Source organism: Crocodylus porosus, unplaced genomic scaffold (genome assembly GCF_001723895.1).
Source record: "Crocodylus porosus isolate Cpor-Errol unplaced genomic scaffold, CroPor_comp1, whole genome shotgun sequence".
NCBI classification, from domain to species: domain Eukaryota; kingdom Metazoa; phylum Chordata; order Crocodylia; family Crocodylidae; genus Crocodylus; species Crocodylus porosus.
Genome location: NW_017728943.1, coordinates 97,625,636 through 97,643,207, shown reverse-complemented (window position 1 = coordinate 97,643,207; position 17,572 = coordinate 97,625,636). Strand labels below are relative to the sequence as shown.

The 17,572-nt window shown below is 45.2% G+C and overlaps 1 protein-coding gene and 1 long non-coding RNA gene across 2 annotated transcripts in view; both read right to left on the bottom strand.

Moving 5' to 3' along the window:
• LOC109319973 overlaps nucleotides 1-4,355 on the bottom strand; it is a 51,119-nt gene extending 46,764 nt beyond the window's left edge. The window contains exon 1 of the long non-coding RNA XR_002103688.1: nucleotides 4,007-4,355. This is a non-coding gene — a long non-coding RNA (uncharacterized LOC109319973). The remainder of the gene's footprint in view (nucleotides 1-4,006) is intronic.
• A 10,530-nt stretch (nucleotides 4,356-14,885) lies between these two features.
• The window catches only part of TOMM20 (translocase of outer mitochondrial membrane 20), a 17,546-nt gene continuing 14,859 nt past the window's right edge, over nucleotides 14,886-17,572 (bottom strand). Inside the window, exons 4-5 of the mRNA XM_019549841.1 lie at nucleotides 16,523-16,665; nucleotides 14,886-15,309 (exon numbers count right to left, since the gene is read on the bottom strand). Coding sequence (XP_019405386.1) covers nucleotides 15,265-15,309; nucleotides 16,523-16,665 — 188 coding nt within the window. The 3' untranslated portion in view covers nucleotides 14,886-15,264. The remainder of the gene's footprint in view (nucleotides 15,310-16,522; nucleotides 16,666-17,572) is intronic.

Below are 17,572 nucleotides of genomic sequence, written 5' to 3'. Positions count from 1 at the left end.
GCCCCTCACTCCCCACTCTCCCACACACAGCCCCCTCCTCCCCTGGCCCTGCCAGTGCCCTTCGCCCCCCACAGACCTGCCAGAGGGGGCCCCAGCTGCCAGGGCTATGGGGCCAGGGACCTGGGTCCAAAGGCCTCTGCCCCCCTGCAGCAGTGCCTGGGCCCCAAGCCCCATGCACTGCCCAGCTGAACAGCATTCCCAGCCCCAGCCCTGCCCAACTCCCTCCCTCTCTATGGAGGCCTCAATCCCTCCCATCCCCCCACCAACTTACCTGTAACAGCTGCTCTACAGGCTGCCCGGTGGCCATGTGCATATACACACACGGTGCCCCCTGCCTGACCACCCTCCTCCCACTCCCCCAAGTCCCTTGCAGGCTAGAACTCTGCTGGCCTGCAAAGAGCTCTTTGAAAAAGTGCAAAATCTCCATTAAAATGGAAAATCCGTTTTTTTCTTGAGTAAAGGGTGAACTCCACTGTTTTTTCCATTTTCCATGGGAACTGGAAAACCCAGATCCCTGCTCATTAGCATGTGCATAAAGAATGAAAGGTAAGTGCCTGGGCTGGCTGCCTGCAGGAGATGAGACAGATGTTTAGCATATACAAAGCCTTGAATGGCTTCATTGACCTATCAACAGAGGTGAGATGCCCAAGAAGAGTCCAGGGGAGATACGCATGACAGTGGGAGAGCAGGCTGGGAACAAGCAGACTGGGAACAAGCAGACTGGCCAGAAGAGTCAGCAGACTGAAACTAGTGGAAGATATCTGGGAGTACTCATAACTTTGCAGGATGGAAGGATTGCTTTAACCCCTGTGGAAGGGACAGTGAACCTCTGGCTGGGTGGCCTTTGCTCCAATAAATGCCTTTACTGAAGAGACTTTCTGCTATGCTGCTTGCAACTGTAGGTTGCACTGGGACATCCCAAAAGGAGGGTTCTCTTTCAGGAACTGAACTTGATGCTCACTCACAGAGTCAGGGCCAAGGAGAACAAGGGAAGGTGTGAGACTAAAAGGCTGTGGCCGGGACTGGGGAAGGGGCCTGAGCTCCCCATCTGCTCTTAAAGTCAAGCTTGGGCTGGCTTCAAGAGGTATTCTCAGAAACAAGACACGGCCCCAGCAATCCTGAGCAAGCACCCCATAGAGGAAACTCTGTGAGCGATGCTCACGCAAGGTAAACCCAAAATCCTTTTCAGAGCCATGGCTTTCTACAGCAGAACTGGGCCCCACGGGCAGCCATGATGCTCCCTGGTGTCTGTGCAGCTTCTGCCCACTCTGGCCCCCAAGGGTACCCTCTCTTTCTTCTTCCTGCCATACCTTGATGGAATTATTTCTACTGTAAAAAGAGAGACTTCCCTGAGGTCCCAGAGTGAGCCCTAGCTTGTTTTTGGCCAGTGGGCCCTTCACGTGCCCAATTGACCCCAGTCCTACCCTTCAAGCCTTAAGTCAGGACCCTCCCACCAGGCCCCATGGGCTCTTTGTGGCTTTCTTCTGAACCTATAGCTATGCCCATGCCTCACAGATGGTACTTTAGATTGTCCACTGACCCTGGTGGCCCCATGTGTTAATTATCTGTTCTTCCAGCTTGCCAAGCCCCTGATCCTAACAAGGCTCTCTTCTTCCTGGGCTCCTGGCCCCAATCTGGCTTCAACCTGTCCTAGGCTTCAGCCCCTCTCCTTAGTTCCCCTTGGCTTAAGCCTAATCTGGCTTCAGCCTTCTTGCTGTGGCCTTAGCCTCCTGCTCTCCGGCTCTATATGGCTACGGTGCCTCTGTCCCAGCCTGCAGCCCTCTGGGTCCCTGACCCCTGACCAGGCTGCTCCCACCAGCCTTGGCTCTCCCAGTCTCAAGTTTGCACCAGCCTCAGCCCCTTTGGTCCTTGACACCAGGCTAGGCTGCCTCCATTGGCCTGGGCTCTTCCAGCCTTGGTGTGCACCAGCCCACAGCCCTCTGGGTCTCTGACCCCAAGCTAGGCTCCCTAACAGTGGCCTCCAGACCTTCCTCAGAGCCACAACCTGGTCCTCCCTTAATCCAAACTTAAACACAATCTAAACCTAAGCAAGCTGCGTTATGAACTAAAAGCCTTCCCTGCTCTGGCTCAATGTTCCCACAAGCCATGCCTCTTTTGGGGCCCTCTCATTCGGGCTCTCTTGGGGGAGCATGGGCTTGGGTGCCTGCCAGGCTGCCTCCTGCAGGTCTTCTCTCTTGGGAGCTCCTCTACCTGCTGCCTGCAGGGCCAAATTGACCACCTGGTCTCAGGCACTGATCTTGTGTGCCTTGAAAGCCTCACCTCTTCCTGTTAGGCAGCTGTCCAGCCACCCACAGGGGTTTTCACTCTGGGCCTGATGACCAGCCTGCTTCTCCTTGCTGCGGATTAGCACAGTTGCTTGCAGTTCTGGGCTGCCTATGCCTGCATTTTAGCTGCTTTTCTAGCTGCTGCCTCAAGGGAATAATCTCTCCCCCGCCCACCCAGTACTGGCCTGCTTGCTTCCCTCCAGCTAGCCTTTGCTCAGCTTCTGATCCCGCCCAGCAAGCTTAGCATGCTGCAGCATCCTCTTAAAGTAGCAGGAGCCTCTGGCTCCCTGTTACACTTTCCAAGATATAGCACCCCATTCTATAGTCATGGCCTGCTTTCCTCAGTTGAATAAGCCCAACTCACCAAACATGCTGGATCATTCTGCATGACTCCTTTCTTCTCCTCATTATAGTTCCCTCTATCACCCCTTGTATCAGGTATTTACTTCCAGGTCACTGAACAGCCTTGGGACTAGTACCAACTCTTATGGAACCCATTAGAAACATCCCCATTCCGTGGCAATTCTCCACTGATAACTACTTGTTGAGATATCAGTCACCTAGCTTCGTTCGGTAGCGTGTGCTGTGTCAATATTGTGTATTGCTCATTTTAAAATCAGAAGAGCAGAGCTAAAAATACAACCGAGGAACCAGGGCTCAAAATCTCCTGCTCTAATTGATAAACCCTCCAGCATCAAATACAGTGTGTGTCATGGACAGTTGGAGGAGAAGTGCTGCCTAAGTTTTCAATAAACTGAAGAGATTGGGTATTTAAGTTTCTCATAGTAAGAGATTTTCTCCCATCCATGGGAATTAGATTTCTGCCATCCCATTCCTGGATTTACTAATGAATTACAGTAGCCACAAGGTCTGGACCACAAGGCTGCCATGACAGACAAGCAAGTAAGCACCATTCCAGGGCCAGGAGCAGTGGAGCCACATCTGGGTGGTCAAATTAGTACTTCTGAGTGACAGTGCCCCTTAGTGCACCTCTGGTGCTGCACAGACATGGCTACACTGCTCCTGGTCAGAACAGCAGGGTGTGTTTGAGGGAGCCACTGCCTGGCATGACTTGTGCTGTGTTAGGCTGTTGGGCAGTTCAAAATGCTTATTTGGACCTTTGAAAACACAGCCCCTTCTCACCTCACGATGCCCCAATTTCTCAGTGCAGCAAGCTCAGTGACTCCAAATTCTGCTCTGGGATTGAATGAATTAATCTGTATGGAATATGCAGAGCTATCAAACTGCAGAGCATTGCTGCACATTCATGCTGTTACAGGAAGAGGTTATCTGTGAACGTTCCTGCAGTTTTACCTCAAGGTAACTAACCTAGCCTTTCCAGATCTTGTGATTGTATCTTAGGGTTATCTTGTTTTATTTCTCAACACATTTCTAGCATTCATGGTTGTGAAAAAAAAATCTTGAAAATTAGACCTGAGCCCACCCTACAGACTTAGGAACCAGAGGACAAATGAAAGAACCCAGCATTTGTTATTTAAAAAGACATACAGTCTCATGATTGGTTTTGAACATTTGGAGCCATGGATAATGCTAACCATGACTACAACATAGTACAAACATGCATAGGATCCTCGGGATATAACTGGAGGAATGCAGAAAAGAATCAGACCTCAGAGCTTCAACACATAATTAAAAAACAAACAGCAACTAGTGAAACAATCACCCTATTCTCTGAGTGATCATAATGCTGTTGTCCTTACCTTCCTCCTTGCTATGCCACTGTTTCATCTTTCATTTCCTGGATCCACATGGATGCAGTCCTGCCAGACAAATTACAGGAGCAGGACTTCAGACTAAGCATGTGGGAGCAGGGTGCTCCAAATGCCATGCCCAGCCATACATAATACAAATAATGATCACCAGGGCTGAAAGGCCAACAGACGGCCCCTGTGGATGGATAAAAGTGGGTCGCTATTTTCAGCAACCAAACTTTAATACTAGCAAAAATGGGTGAAGGTGAGGTTAATATCGCTGCAGGAAAGGATACAAGCATGCAAAATGTTATTCTGCTACCAATCCCTCTTGGTTAGGCAAACTCAGTCCACAGCTTCTGTACACCTCCGGCCTCTGTATTGCATAGCAAAGACCCAGGCTGTTGTACAATCAACAAGAGTCACAAGGGAGGCAGCTAGGCATGATGGGGGGTTCATTTCTTTATTATAAAGATATATCAAGATTTTGATCACCTCAGTTTCGGGAGTTTGCATTGTCCTTGGCAACAATTCACATGACCAAACAGTGAGATAACACCAGGTCTGTCTGGCATGTGGTGAAAGTAAATGCCCGTCTAAAATGACCACTGTACAAGGCAAATGGAAATTAACACTGACTTGAAGAGTGATAGCTAGTTAATAACTGTTATGGAAAATAAACTTGCTTATGAATTCCTTTTCTCCATTTCTGTATTTAAACTAGCCATTGAATCATAGTTACTGAATTTATATAATAATTCTGTAACTTCAGTCATCCCAGCTGAAAAGTACAATTCTCCTAATGAAGCAACCCAAAGTATAGCAGAAGCTGCAAACCACATTGTGGGGAGCTTCAAAAAGCCATATTTTGCACACGAAATGAAAGAGACAAATGTCACTTTTTAAACCTCAAGGGTGAAATGATAGCTAAATCTCCTTCCCTTTCTGCTGCTGGCTTATACTACCAAGCCCAAGTGACCATGTGGTGGATGGTTTGTTATGTGCACAGCTGGTCCCTAACTGTTAGAAGCTACCAACTCATTTTACACAGGTTGCAGAACACAATCAGGTGATAAGAATTTGCTATTGCTATAGTCTGAGTGGATTGAAACCAGAAGTGAGTAAGCAAATGCCAACTTCTCCCTGCATTTTTCACCAGTTTTACCAATGCATACGTGGGTGACTGTGCTCCACACACACATTCACACAAACATGTATGCACACATGTACACGTGTGCACACTCTCCATCCAGCTGAGGTTTTTCTCGGTTTCTCTATCTTTCTCTGTCCCTCGTGAGGAATCATTGCCCTTGTCAAAGAACAAGCAACATTAAAAATATTTTTGTCTGGTTTGGCCAGTAAAATTAACTCTGATTAGTAAATATGATTCAGAAGAACCCAAAATGAAGGCATTAAAGAGCCAAAACAGGGAGCCATCATCTGCCTTGGTGTTGTGTAGCTGCCATTGCTGCTTCTTTGGCCATGCTGCCACACAGAACACATGTGGCACTGGCCAGTGTTGTGCCAGGATACGAGCTGCATTGGACCAAATCATGGCGCGCACAGATTCTAAAATGTAGGATTTTGCAAGAGGAGCCTGAAGGTTACATGTGTACATGACTGCCCTCTGCTGTTATATGCTGGACCTGCTTGAGGGCTCAATACTCTGTCAGCTGGAAGATAACAGATGTAGTCAGCATTTCACCACTAGCAAGGGCAGGAGTTGGCACAGAACACTTGAACGTCTTACTCCCTTCCACACTATTCTACTCCCTGCAGAAACCACAGTGATAAGTATTAGGACATCAAATGTCGCCTCTTCGGAAGCTCTTTGGCCTCAAATCTGTTCTCTGCCTCTGCACGCCCTGAGGCCTACATGTTTGAAAGCCACTTACAGCCTTCATGACCTCATGGTTAGGTTTATTGCAGCTGATTGTAGAAAAGGCTCATGTGAGCAGGTCTTCAGGCTCCAACAAAGCCCAGCTGGCCCCAGCATCTTTTCTCAGCCCAGCAGTGAGAGTGCCTGGGGACTCTGTCTGAGGGGTGTGCCAGTCTAAAATGATCACTGTACAAGGCAATGAATGCTGACTTGAAGAGTGATAACTAGTTAATAACTGTTAACTAGTTATCACTGAAACTAATAATAACTGTGTTGAGCCCTCAAACAGGTCCTGCCTCTGACCCCTACCCTGAAAAAAGCATGCGGCCATCTAGTGAGTGCAGAAAAGCAACAGTACAACAGAAAGGTAAAACTCAGTGATGGCCCAAAGAGAAGGCAGCAGAAAAAAACAGCAAAGGCAGTAAGGAAGGGACAGAACAGATATTGTAAGAGAGATGGCAGCACCTATGAGCAAAGCTGCATGAAGGGAGACCTGTCCGTCACAAAGGACTCGACCACGGTAAAAGAGTTAGAATGGGAGAAAAGTAAGAGGTTCCTGGCTAGAGGGTCTTGCCTCCCCACTTGGGGTCAGGCCAATCACCATATTTGGAGGACAAGAAGAAATGTGACCCCAAGATCAGATGGGTACAGATTGGGAGCTTTTGCCTTTCTCTGTAGTTGGGGGCATGGCCCTCTACCCAGGACCTCTTGAGCATATATTGACATTTTATAGAAGCAGGACATTGGCTACTGTGGTTCCCCTACTTAACCTGTGGTAGGTTAAAGTGTTAGGTCTGTGTTGTGTCGGAGAAGATACAACAAAAATAATTTACTGTTCACAAAAAGCATCAAGTAAACGATGCTTGTTTGTTTGTCAAATCTGTCACAAAAGCCAGATCCCATATCACAGGAAAGGAAATGGGAAATGCAATTTGTTCCTTAAGTAGTTTAAAAGAGCCTTGGTGATTTAGAAGCCTAAGTCCCTTTAGAAGCCAGGGAATGCCTATGCTGCTATTTAGGGTCACCATGAAAGTCATCCATAACTAATCTGTGTCACACAAGCTGCCCCTCCCTGGTTATGTTTCCTTACTGCAACTGTACATCAAGCACTGGAGAGACAAATAGCACGCCAACTGATTCCTAGAAGGGCTGTACTGCAAGCTGGGCTCTGATTACAGGCAGTAGGACACAGGAAATAGGGGCTAGAGGTGCCAAAAGTCAGATGGCTGATGGCCTTCATGTTCTTGTAGTCTTGAGAATAGGCAAATTGTAAAGAGCGGCTCATGAGAGGCAAGCTCAGAGGAGTTTGCAATGTGGATGATCAGGCATGGGCCAGCCTGCCAATGGTGCTTGCTAGCAGTGTAGACACACCCTCCAAGACCTGTTGATTGTGTAACTGGTACCTGTTGGCTAGCTCCAGCGAAATGGAGGGGGACATTGCTTTTCTATAGATTGGCATGTTGTGGATACGACTGAAAAGTCAGTTGTGTTCTGTGGCCTTTTACCCCCTTCCATGCTATTCTACTCCCTGCAAAAGCCACCATGACCAAGATTAAGACACTTAATGCCATCTCTTTGGAAGGAGAAGTTGTCTTGGTTCAATTGCTGAAAACCATAGAAGAAGGTTTTGCCTGGGTGCTCTGTCATGTGGGTCAGAAGCTGGACTTCAAGGGCTTGTATGAAGAAAGCTAGGCCAAAACCTTATGAAACAAGTACAGGCGACCCTCGTCATTCGTGGGGGATACACTCTTGTATCCCCTGTGAATGGCAAAATCCGCGGATAAGGCACTGCATTCATGAACGCAGTGCCCCCAGCGGCTGGGATGGGGCACGGCTCTGGTGGCAGTGGCAGGAGTGCGGTGGTGGCAGAAGCCCGGTGGCAGCAAGCACAGAGCTCCCAAGGAGCTCCTGTAAGTGTATAAAGTGTATTTAAAATGCGGGTTCGGCACTTGCAAATATTTGAAACCATGAATGCTGAACCCATGAATAGCGAGGGCTTCCTGTAAAAGTATTTGTTCTTTGACAAAAAAACCTTTGTGGGTGGCTCCAGCCTATGCATCCCAGAAAGAGCTATCCCCCATAAAAACTGGGAATTAGTTTCTGATCTGCAAGCCTGTTTCAGAACCAAACTCACAGGCCTCTCTGCTTACTAGGCTGAAAGAGCCAAAAGTGAGTTGGACAGGCCCAAGTTAATGGAAACTAAGGCCAGTCTTCAGTGTGATAGGAACTTGGGAAACAAGAAGTCTCCCCATTGCATTCATTCATATCCCCAGAGATCGAATACAGTAGTTTGGAAATGGTGGCTGAATGAAATTAGCTACCACTTCATAGATTTCCTTGAAGTTTACCACCTGTTAATTTTTATCTTATCAGTCATTTAAGACAACTATATCATATAAGAGTCTTTTTACATGTCATCACAACCAAACCTATGAGCCAACCAAAGAACAGAAAGATTCTTTTAGATGCAGAAATAACCTGTGTGTTCCTTCAGGGAAGGCTAGCCTATTACAGAAAGGGGCCCAGCACAGTCTAACCCAATGTATTACAGCCAGGAAAGTAGTTTCGTCACTTGATGAGTATCAAAATTCTGGTTTCACTTCACCTTACTCTGCGTTGTATTTAGTCCTGAACTGGTTTAAGAACCCAAAGGATAAAACTGAGGTAACATAAGAACATCAAAGGCTTCAAATCCGTTCCCTCACCAAGGATGAAATCACGTTTTTTTGGCTGCAATCATAGAATCATAGAAATTAAGGGCTGGAAGGGACCTCAAAAGATTATCAGGTCCAACACCCCTGCTCTGGGCAGGAATACTGCTGAGATGGTCCCAGCAAGGTGTCTGTCCAATCATAATGCTAGTTAAGTGGAATACTGTAGATAACAGACATTTACATAGGTAATATAGCCTTTCCTTTCCTGTATGGGAAGTCCTCGCGGTGGTCTAAGTTATATGTATGCTACTGTCCAAGCATGAAACAGAAAACGGGGAATAAGGGCTTCATTCTTGGAAGTAGTATAGAGGAGCAGCTCTTTCTTTGTGACATTAAGGCTCCACCTATGATGCTTTATAGGTGCACTTGACTAGCAGTGCCACTAGCTGCAGTAGCAACTGTAGAGGAAGTAACAGACAGGGGGAAACCCTGCGTCATTTAATCATGTTTTTATAACATGGGAGTAAGCATAGCTGAGCCCTGTCTATACAACAGCTTCCTCTTTTGCTACAGTTGATGAATTACATTTAAGTTTGCTAATGCCTGAAATGGGATGCAAATTACAGCTTTCTTTGTCTATACACGAGCTGTGCACCACAGGAACTGTTAGTGGCCCACAATGCTGAAATAACAGCAAAATCCTACTTCAGACAACACTTTATTTTAAACCATTAAATGCATGGTGCTTCAGTAGGTAATAGGCATTTTGGGAAAGCAAATTTGTGAAAAGCATCAACATTCCCACCTCTAAGTATGGCACATAGGCTCACAGGAGGCACTGACAATTATGCCAGTGTAAAAAAAACACTTTAAACTAGTTTAAAAAAATCAATACAATCTTAAATAACTGAAACCTGGCTTTTCAATTTGGGTTATCACTGCAAACCTCTAGAAGCAGGTGAAAGTTAACCAGGTAGAAACTGATGTCCATTTCTTCTATATAGGGGTTTCATCAGCACAGAAGTATGGTGGCAAATGCTGAAGTTACCATCAAATCCTTTAAGAAACCAGGGAAGAACCACCCAGTTGGACACGCACATTCCTTCTAAAGTCTTTTTCCATACAGGACAGTCCCAGTATAACCAAAGGTGTGAATTTAGCGTTTTGGTATTGCTATTCCAGTCTGCCTGCACATTCAAGATGACATTTTGCTCCACTACACAGCAATTAAAGGCAGTATTTGCCCCAACTATAAAAATGTGAAATGTTATCAGGAAAAGCGGTGCCTACAAGTGTTTAAGGGAAAAACTGTGAGGGTTGTAATTCTAGTACTCAGAGCAGATGACCAGGCACCAGCAAAGCATGTAACCATCTCAACTCTGGCAGTGGTTTGCTGGGTGACCTCAAATGACTTAACCAGTAACAATTTAACTAGTAACTTGACATTTTAGTGCTTGAAGCTGACTCTCTCTGGCAGAGAACCATGGTTGAAAAATCCTACAAATCTACCCACACCTTAGAGTCATAGAGAAATAGGGCTGGAAAGGACTTCCAGAGGTCAACTAGTCCAAGCCCGTGCTGAGATAAGAATCAACCCTATCCAAACATCCCATACAACCATAATCTAAACTCCGCATAGGTCTATGTTATGTCAGGGTTGAGGGTAGTCTTAACACCCTAACCTGCCACAGGTAAAAGCAGGAGAATGATGGCAACTGATGTCTTGCTTCTATAAAATGTTGTCAATATGCACTCAGTAGGCCCTGGTTAGAGGGCCACACACCCCACCACAGAAAGGTAAAAACCCACACAGTCCAAATCAATCTATGGGGTAAAATTCCTTCCTGACCCCAAGTATGGCGATCAGTCTGGCCCAGAGCGTAAGGGCAAGACTCTCTAGCGAGGAACCTCTGGCTTTGCTCTTAGCAGGAGAATCAGCATGCCCCAGGTGAAGTCCCCAGCCTTATCTGTAGCCAACACTCAATGCCTGTGGGGAGACTTAAACATACCATCACAGCAGAAACACATAGCAGGAAAAATAGGAGGGAGGGGGGTGGGGCAGGGCAGGAGCAACCAAAGCCTGTTAACTTGGGAAATACCCATGGCAGAAAATAGGCATAGCTATGCCTGGATCATCCCCAACCAGTGGCTGTCAAACTTCTTTTTAAACACCTTCAGTGATGGGGAGTTCACAAGTTCCCTAGGCAGTCTATTCCACTGCCTATTCTTACCATAAAGACATTTTTCCCACATATTCAAGTCTAAATTTACTTTGCTGCAACTTCAAGCCATTGGTCTGTGTCTTCCTTTCTGCGGCATGAGAAAAAAGGTGCTTTCTTTCTTTTTGGCAGCCCTTCAAGTACCTGAAGACTGCTATCATGTCCCCTCTTCAGCACCTTTTTCTGCAAGTTGAACATACCTAGCTCCTTCAACCACTTATCATATGACTTGCTGTCCAAATGCTTCATCTTTGTTGCCCACTTCTGGACCCTCTCCAACATCTCCATGTCCTTTTTAAAATGTGGAGCCTAAGAACTGCACGCAGCACTCCAGATGAGGCCTAACCAGTGCCAAGAAGAGAGGTGCTATTACCTCCCATGGCTTGTGCCTAATACTTCTATTGATGCAGCCCAAAACCACATTGGCCTTTTGCGCAGCTGCATCACATTGCAGACTAAATAGAGTCAGTGGTCTACCAATACTCCCAGGTCCTTTTCCACAGGGCTACCATCCAGATAGGTTTCCCCCATTTTGGTTTTGCAATATTCCTCCACGTTATAGCGCCTTGCATTTGACTGCATTGAAATTCATCTAGCCCAGCTTTCCAATCTGTTGAGATCCTTCTGAATTTCACTCCCATCCTCCAATGTGCTCACAATCCTTCCCAGTTTGTCATCTGCAGAGTTGCTGAAGAAGCATTGAAAAGTACTGGATCCTAGACAGACCCCTGTGGGACTCCACTTGAAACCTTCTACCATTCTGATGCAGACTTATTAATTACCCTTTGCTTACAGCTATTGAGCTAGTTATCTATCCACTTTGTAATAGTTTTATCCAGCCCACATTTCTAAAATTTGTTTATGTGAATGTCTTGCAGGACCTCGTCAAAAGCCTTGCTGAGTCCAGCATTCCCTTTATCCACCCAAGTAGTTATTTTGTCATAAAATATAACAATTTGCTTGACACAATTTGTTTCTCATAAATCCATGCTGGCTGCTTGCAATCAGACTTTCCTCCTCCAGATACTTGCAAATGGCCTTCCTTAGGATAAGTTCTAGTAATTTCCCAGGTATTGAGGTGAGGCAGACCAGTCTCCTTCTTGGCCCAGGTCCTCCTCCTTGCCTTTTTAAAGATGGGCACTACATTTCCCCTTTCACAGTCCTCTGGTACCCACCCCATTTCCCACAACTTCATGAGATCATTGCCAAGGGCTCAGAAATCTTTATTCACAAATAGGTCAATTACTCAGTCAATACCTCAATATTAGCTCACTCCCACAAAATCAACTCGAAACTATACAGCAAGCTGAAGTGGGCCAGTCTTTCCATGCCCATCTGAGATATTATCAGAACACCACAGCTTTGCATAGACTAATAGGATGATGAGTACCCTACTAATCAAATCTTCATAGTTTCATAGTAGCTAGGGTCAGGAGGGACCTGAACAGATCATCTAGCCTGACCCCCTGCCAGAGGCAGGAATGAATGCTGGGTTGACAAGACCCCAGACAGGTGATTATCCAAACTCTTCTTGAATTTACCCAAGGTAGGACCAAGGACCACTTCCTGAGGAAGTTGGTTCCCAATTTTGGCCACCCTAATTGTAAAATGTTGCCTCCTGATCTCTAACCTAAACCTACTCTCCATCAGCTTATTACCATTGTTCCTTGTCACCCCAGGTGGTGCTGGGGAGAAGGGCTCTACCCATTTGCTGTTGATTGCCCCTGATGAGTTTGTAGGCAGCCACCAGGTCCCCCCTCAGCCTCCTCTCTGGCTGGGGCTGAACAGGTTCTGGTCCCTCAGTATCTCCTCATAGGGCCTGCCTTGCTGCCCTCTCACCAAGTGGGTGGCCATCCTCTGAACCCTCCCCAGGCTGGCCACATCCTTTTTAAAGTGCGGCACCCAGAACTGGACACAGTACTCCAATTGCAGCCTGACCAATGTCACATAGAGGGGGAGTATCACCTCTCTAGACCAGCTTGAGATGCACCTTTGGATGCATGACAAGGTATGGCTGGCCTTGCTGGCTGCGGTCTGGCATTGGTGGCTCATGTTCACCTTGGAGTCAATAATGACTCCAAGACCCCTTTCTGCCTCTGTGCTTTCAAGAAGGGAACTCCCTGACCTGTATGTATGCTGTGGATTCCGTCTCCCAAGGTGCAGCACCCTGCATTTGTCTACATTGAATCCCATCCTATTCTCATCTGCCCACTTTCGTAGTCTGTCTAAATCTATTTGCAGCCTCTCTCCCTTCAAGTGTGCCCACCTCGCCCCACATCTTAGTGTCATCAGCAAACTTGGACAGCGTGCTTTCCACCCCCTCATCCAAGTCACTGATGAAGACATTAAACAGTGTAGGCCCAAGGACTGAGCCGTGGGGGACCCCACTGCTCACATCTTGCCAGGTTGAGTACGACCTGTCCACCACTCCTCTCTGGGTGAAGCCCATCAGCCAATTTTTTACCCATCCAACTGTGCAGGCATCAATGCCACAGCCACTTAATGAGAATGGGGTGAGAGACAGTGTCAAGGGCCTTCTTAAAGTCCAGAAAGACTTATGTCCATGGCGACACCATCGTCCAAGGATTTAGTTACCTGGTCATAAAAGGCAATCAGGTTGGTCAGACAGGACCTGCCTTTGATGAACCCATGCTGATTGCCCTGAGCATGATCTCCCCGGCTGGCCACCCCAAATGTGCTCCTTGACGATTTTCTCCAAGATCTTCCGGAGGACCGAGGTGAGGCTTACAGGCCTATAGTTACTTGGGTCCTCCTTCCTCCCTTTCTTAAAAATGAGGACCACATTAACTAGTTTCCAATCCCCCAGCATTCATGGTCCATCTGGCCAGATGACCACGAATGCTCATACAGCTGGGCCAAGGGCTCCGCAATGACCTCAGCCAGCTCCCTCAACACCCTTAGGTGGAGGGCATCTGGACCTGCAGATTTAAAAATGTCCACCCCTTCCAGAAGATCCCTAGCTCTGACAGGCCTTGGCGCAGAGGTATCCCCAAGTCTGTCCCTACCTCAAGAAAACAGAGGCAAAGAAACTGTTAAAACTATCAGCTTTCTTGTCTGGCGTAGCCACATGGTTATCATTTGAGTCTTGTAGGGGCCCTGCATTGCCTTACTATCATTCAAGCTTACTATCATCCAAACCAGCTGGGGCGGGGGGGGGGTAGGTTAAAGAGAAATACTGCCAGCAGCATTCTTTCCTGTTACTACTGACATTAACACACGTCACCAAACTAACCAAAATCTAAGTTTCCATCTTCAGTTGCTTCCCCTGGCAACTTGTATGGTTGTGGCAACAAAACAAAAAATAGGCTACTTTAGAAAAATGGATTATTTCCAAGATGTTACACTCATCCTAACCATGGAAAACTTCAGCCTTGCAAAGGGCTTTTAAACTGCACTTATTTTTGTGCGATTATACTTTATGTATGTTTCCTATTTGTAAATGAAGAAAAGCACAATGATTTATTTTAACCCACTTTTATGGTATTTTCCTTGAACTGAGAATTCATGAACTATTTTTATGCATTTTTTTGTTATTTTAGCTAATTAGCCTGTGGACATCATTATCTTAATTTGTTTTCTTGGTTACTTCCATGGATTAAAAAAAATATTTGTCATGTTTCCAGTTGTTAATGACAACTCTAAGTCTTCCAAGCCATAACAATGGGCCTAAATTGTTAGTTATTCTCATTCCCTGCACAGTGGGTTCCAGCTTTTAAAAACCCTTCCATTCTTACAGCTGCAATAAACTGAATTTAAGTCAGGCAGCTCTGATTTTTATTTGCAACTATTCAGCTTTTATTGTTTCTTGGCAATAACAGGATTCTTCATTTTCTTTGTCTCTAAGCCTTCACTCTTGATCTCCCATCACCCTCCTTTTTTGCATCTTCCTTTTATTGTTGTACATGACTGGCTTTTGTTTTATCAACTGCATGTCTATTCTGTCAATAGGCCACAAAGATTTTCCACCTGCTGTTTAAAAGCATGGTTAACTTTTTTGAAGGCCAGACACACTATTAAGAACAAGTTTACATGTTAAGGACAATTCTTTAAGATAGTCTTAAAGTGTCAGAGTAAGCTGCTTCAAGATCTAAAGGACCACCATATGAACATACAGATGCAGATAAATCTTTATTGCCTTCACTTTGTTTTTCAAAAATGAGCATTGGATATTTAATACGTAGTAGTTTTATACCTTTCTATGTACAACATTACATCTGCATATTTTAATAGTAATGAAGTTAGTGACACTTTGATAACTCAACACAGTGTATTTATAAAATGATTTTTTTTTTTTTTTTTTTTAATCAAAATACACTTTTCACTGGGATAAATAAATACAATCCAGCCAGACCCACCTATCCAAAGTTAAAGATTAACTCTGGTAGATTCAATGTAGTACATAGTCCATTAACTACGATGTTTGCCCTCTTTATCCCCCAATGATGCTCATCTTCTGGGGTACGAAATCACTAATTTTTCTCTGGTGTCACGATCTCATTCAACATCATCTTCAGCTAAGCTCTGTGCACTTACAATTCTCTGCAGAAAGAAGAAAGAGTCTTATTCACTTCACATAAAATTGTCACCAGATAATCTGTTATAAAACAATGAAATTTTATATTCAACATTAAACAGCTGAATCGTTACATGAACATTAAAAGATTGTCAAAAATTACAGTTTAGCATCTATTTCACAGGGATTTTTGGAGTCACCTTTGGAAAAACAAAATACTTTACAAAGCTACTGCCAGATAAGTAACATCTCTTATTAGGAATCAAGTAATCACTTCTGTGCGTACAACAAAATAGATTATTTATTATTACTTGCTACTCCTGTTCAGAGAAAATTTGTTACCCATTGTTATGGTGCCTTCCATTCCAGAGTCTACAGATTACCAACGTACTTTGCAACTAAAATATAGCCATGCCTGGCTTGAAGTGTGGCAACTACGTAGCATATAGGACAACTACACAACTGGTTGAGGAGTGTGTCATGGAGGACACTGGAGCAATCCCAATCTACTATCCATACAGACTAGACAGGAGCTCGGTTAATTTATTACCCCAGACACAGCCTCTCACATAGTACACTCCTTCTGAAAGGAAGGGGCATTTTGAACCTAGAGCTACAAGGAATAAATACCCTACTGCATCTTAAGCTACTCGTTCACCTAAGTTAGAAGTAGCTGTTCATAGAGCAATCAGCTTGTAAATTTCCCCCCTCTGGAGCTTGTTTTAAACTAAAAAAATGAAGAGACTAAAATTCTGACACTAAAGCTGTGGCACACTTTTTTAAGCTTGAGATCCAAAAATATGAAATGACATCTTTTTAGTTTTGATGTTTCAGTTCAGCTGATGTAGTCTGTGTTATAGCTAGTCAAAGACTTATAACCTTTTTTTTTTTTTTTAAGAGGTTAACATGCATTTAAAATAAAATACCTCTCTTCTGGGTGAAAGAGGAAATGAGGTTCTAGTCATTTAGGGAATCTTACCTGGTAATATAATAAATCAAATACATATTTGACACTGGACTGTTTCTGGCACTTGACAAAAATATTTACTTACATCCCCAGCACTACTACTTATGCTTATTTTGAGTTTCAGTGGGAAAAATAAATCACTTATTTTATATTAGCAATGATTTTTGCCTTCCTAGTGAAACCAGAGAAACAGCCCTTTAAAAAAAAAAAAACCACTTTCTACTCCTCTTGGAGAAATGCAGTTAAAATTACTTCCACTTTCCCATACGTACCTGGCTAATTGTTGGGAGTTTAGTAAGAAGCATCTGGAACACTGGTGGAGGAAGAGTCTGCTGTAAAACTTGTAATAACTGCTGTGGCTGTCCACACACAGCAATGGCATTTGTCAAGTGGTCGACACCTTTCTCATATTCACCTACAAGACAAAAGGTTCCTTTTTAAAAAAAAATTGTGCTTTTGGTGCAGAATGTTTCTTTCTTTGCCTTGTAGAAGTAAACTGCAAATGCTGCTGAAGAAATATTCCCACTTTAACTCCCCACACTTATTTGAATCTTTCAAACTCCAAAGCTGTCTAACCAGGTCAGATACAACTATTTTCATTTCCAAGAGCTAATTGGAATAGGAGGCATCCACCCACTAATTTCTACTAGCCTAACAAACATCCTAACCCCACCTTACATATACTGACACAAGCACACACTCTAAATATAGAAATGAGTTTTAAAGAACTCTCAAGGGGTGAGAGATTTAACGGTGGGGGTCTACTACAGACCTCCTAACCAGGGAGAAGAGCTTGACCAGGAATTCTTAGATCAGCTCACAGAGGTAATGAAGGCTAAAGATGTGGTAGTCATGGGGGACCTGAACTTCCCGGATATCTGCTGGGAGGAGCAGTCAGCCAGGTCTGACCGCTCACGTAGGTTCTTAGAGTGCAGGACCTCCATCTAACCCAGGAGGTGCACAGCCCCACCAGGGGGATGCCTTGTTGGACCTAGTGCGGCCACGGGCGATGACCTGGTGAGGGGGCTGCGGGTGCTCTACCACCTGGGCGACAGCGATCATCGCCTGCTGGAATTTACCATCCAGTGCAAGGTGGCAAGGGGATGCAGTAAGACAGCAGCCCTAGACTTTAGAAGGGCAAACTTTAGCGAGCTAAGGAGGATAGTTGAGGATGTGCTGAGGTCCCAGAGGGCAGGGGAACCAGATGTCCAAGGAGAGTGGTTGCTCCTTAAGGGAGCGATCCTCCAAGCACAAAGGAAGGTAATCCCAATGAGGATCAAAGGGAGCAGGAGAGCACACAAGCCTCCATGGCTCACCAAAAG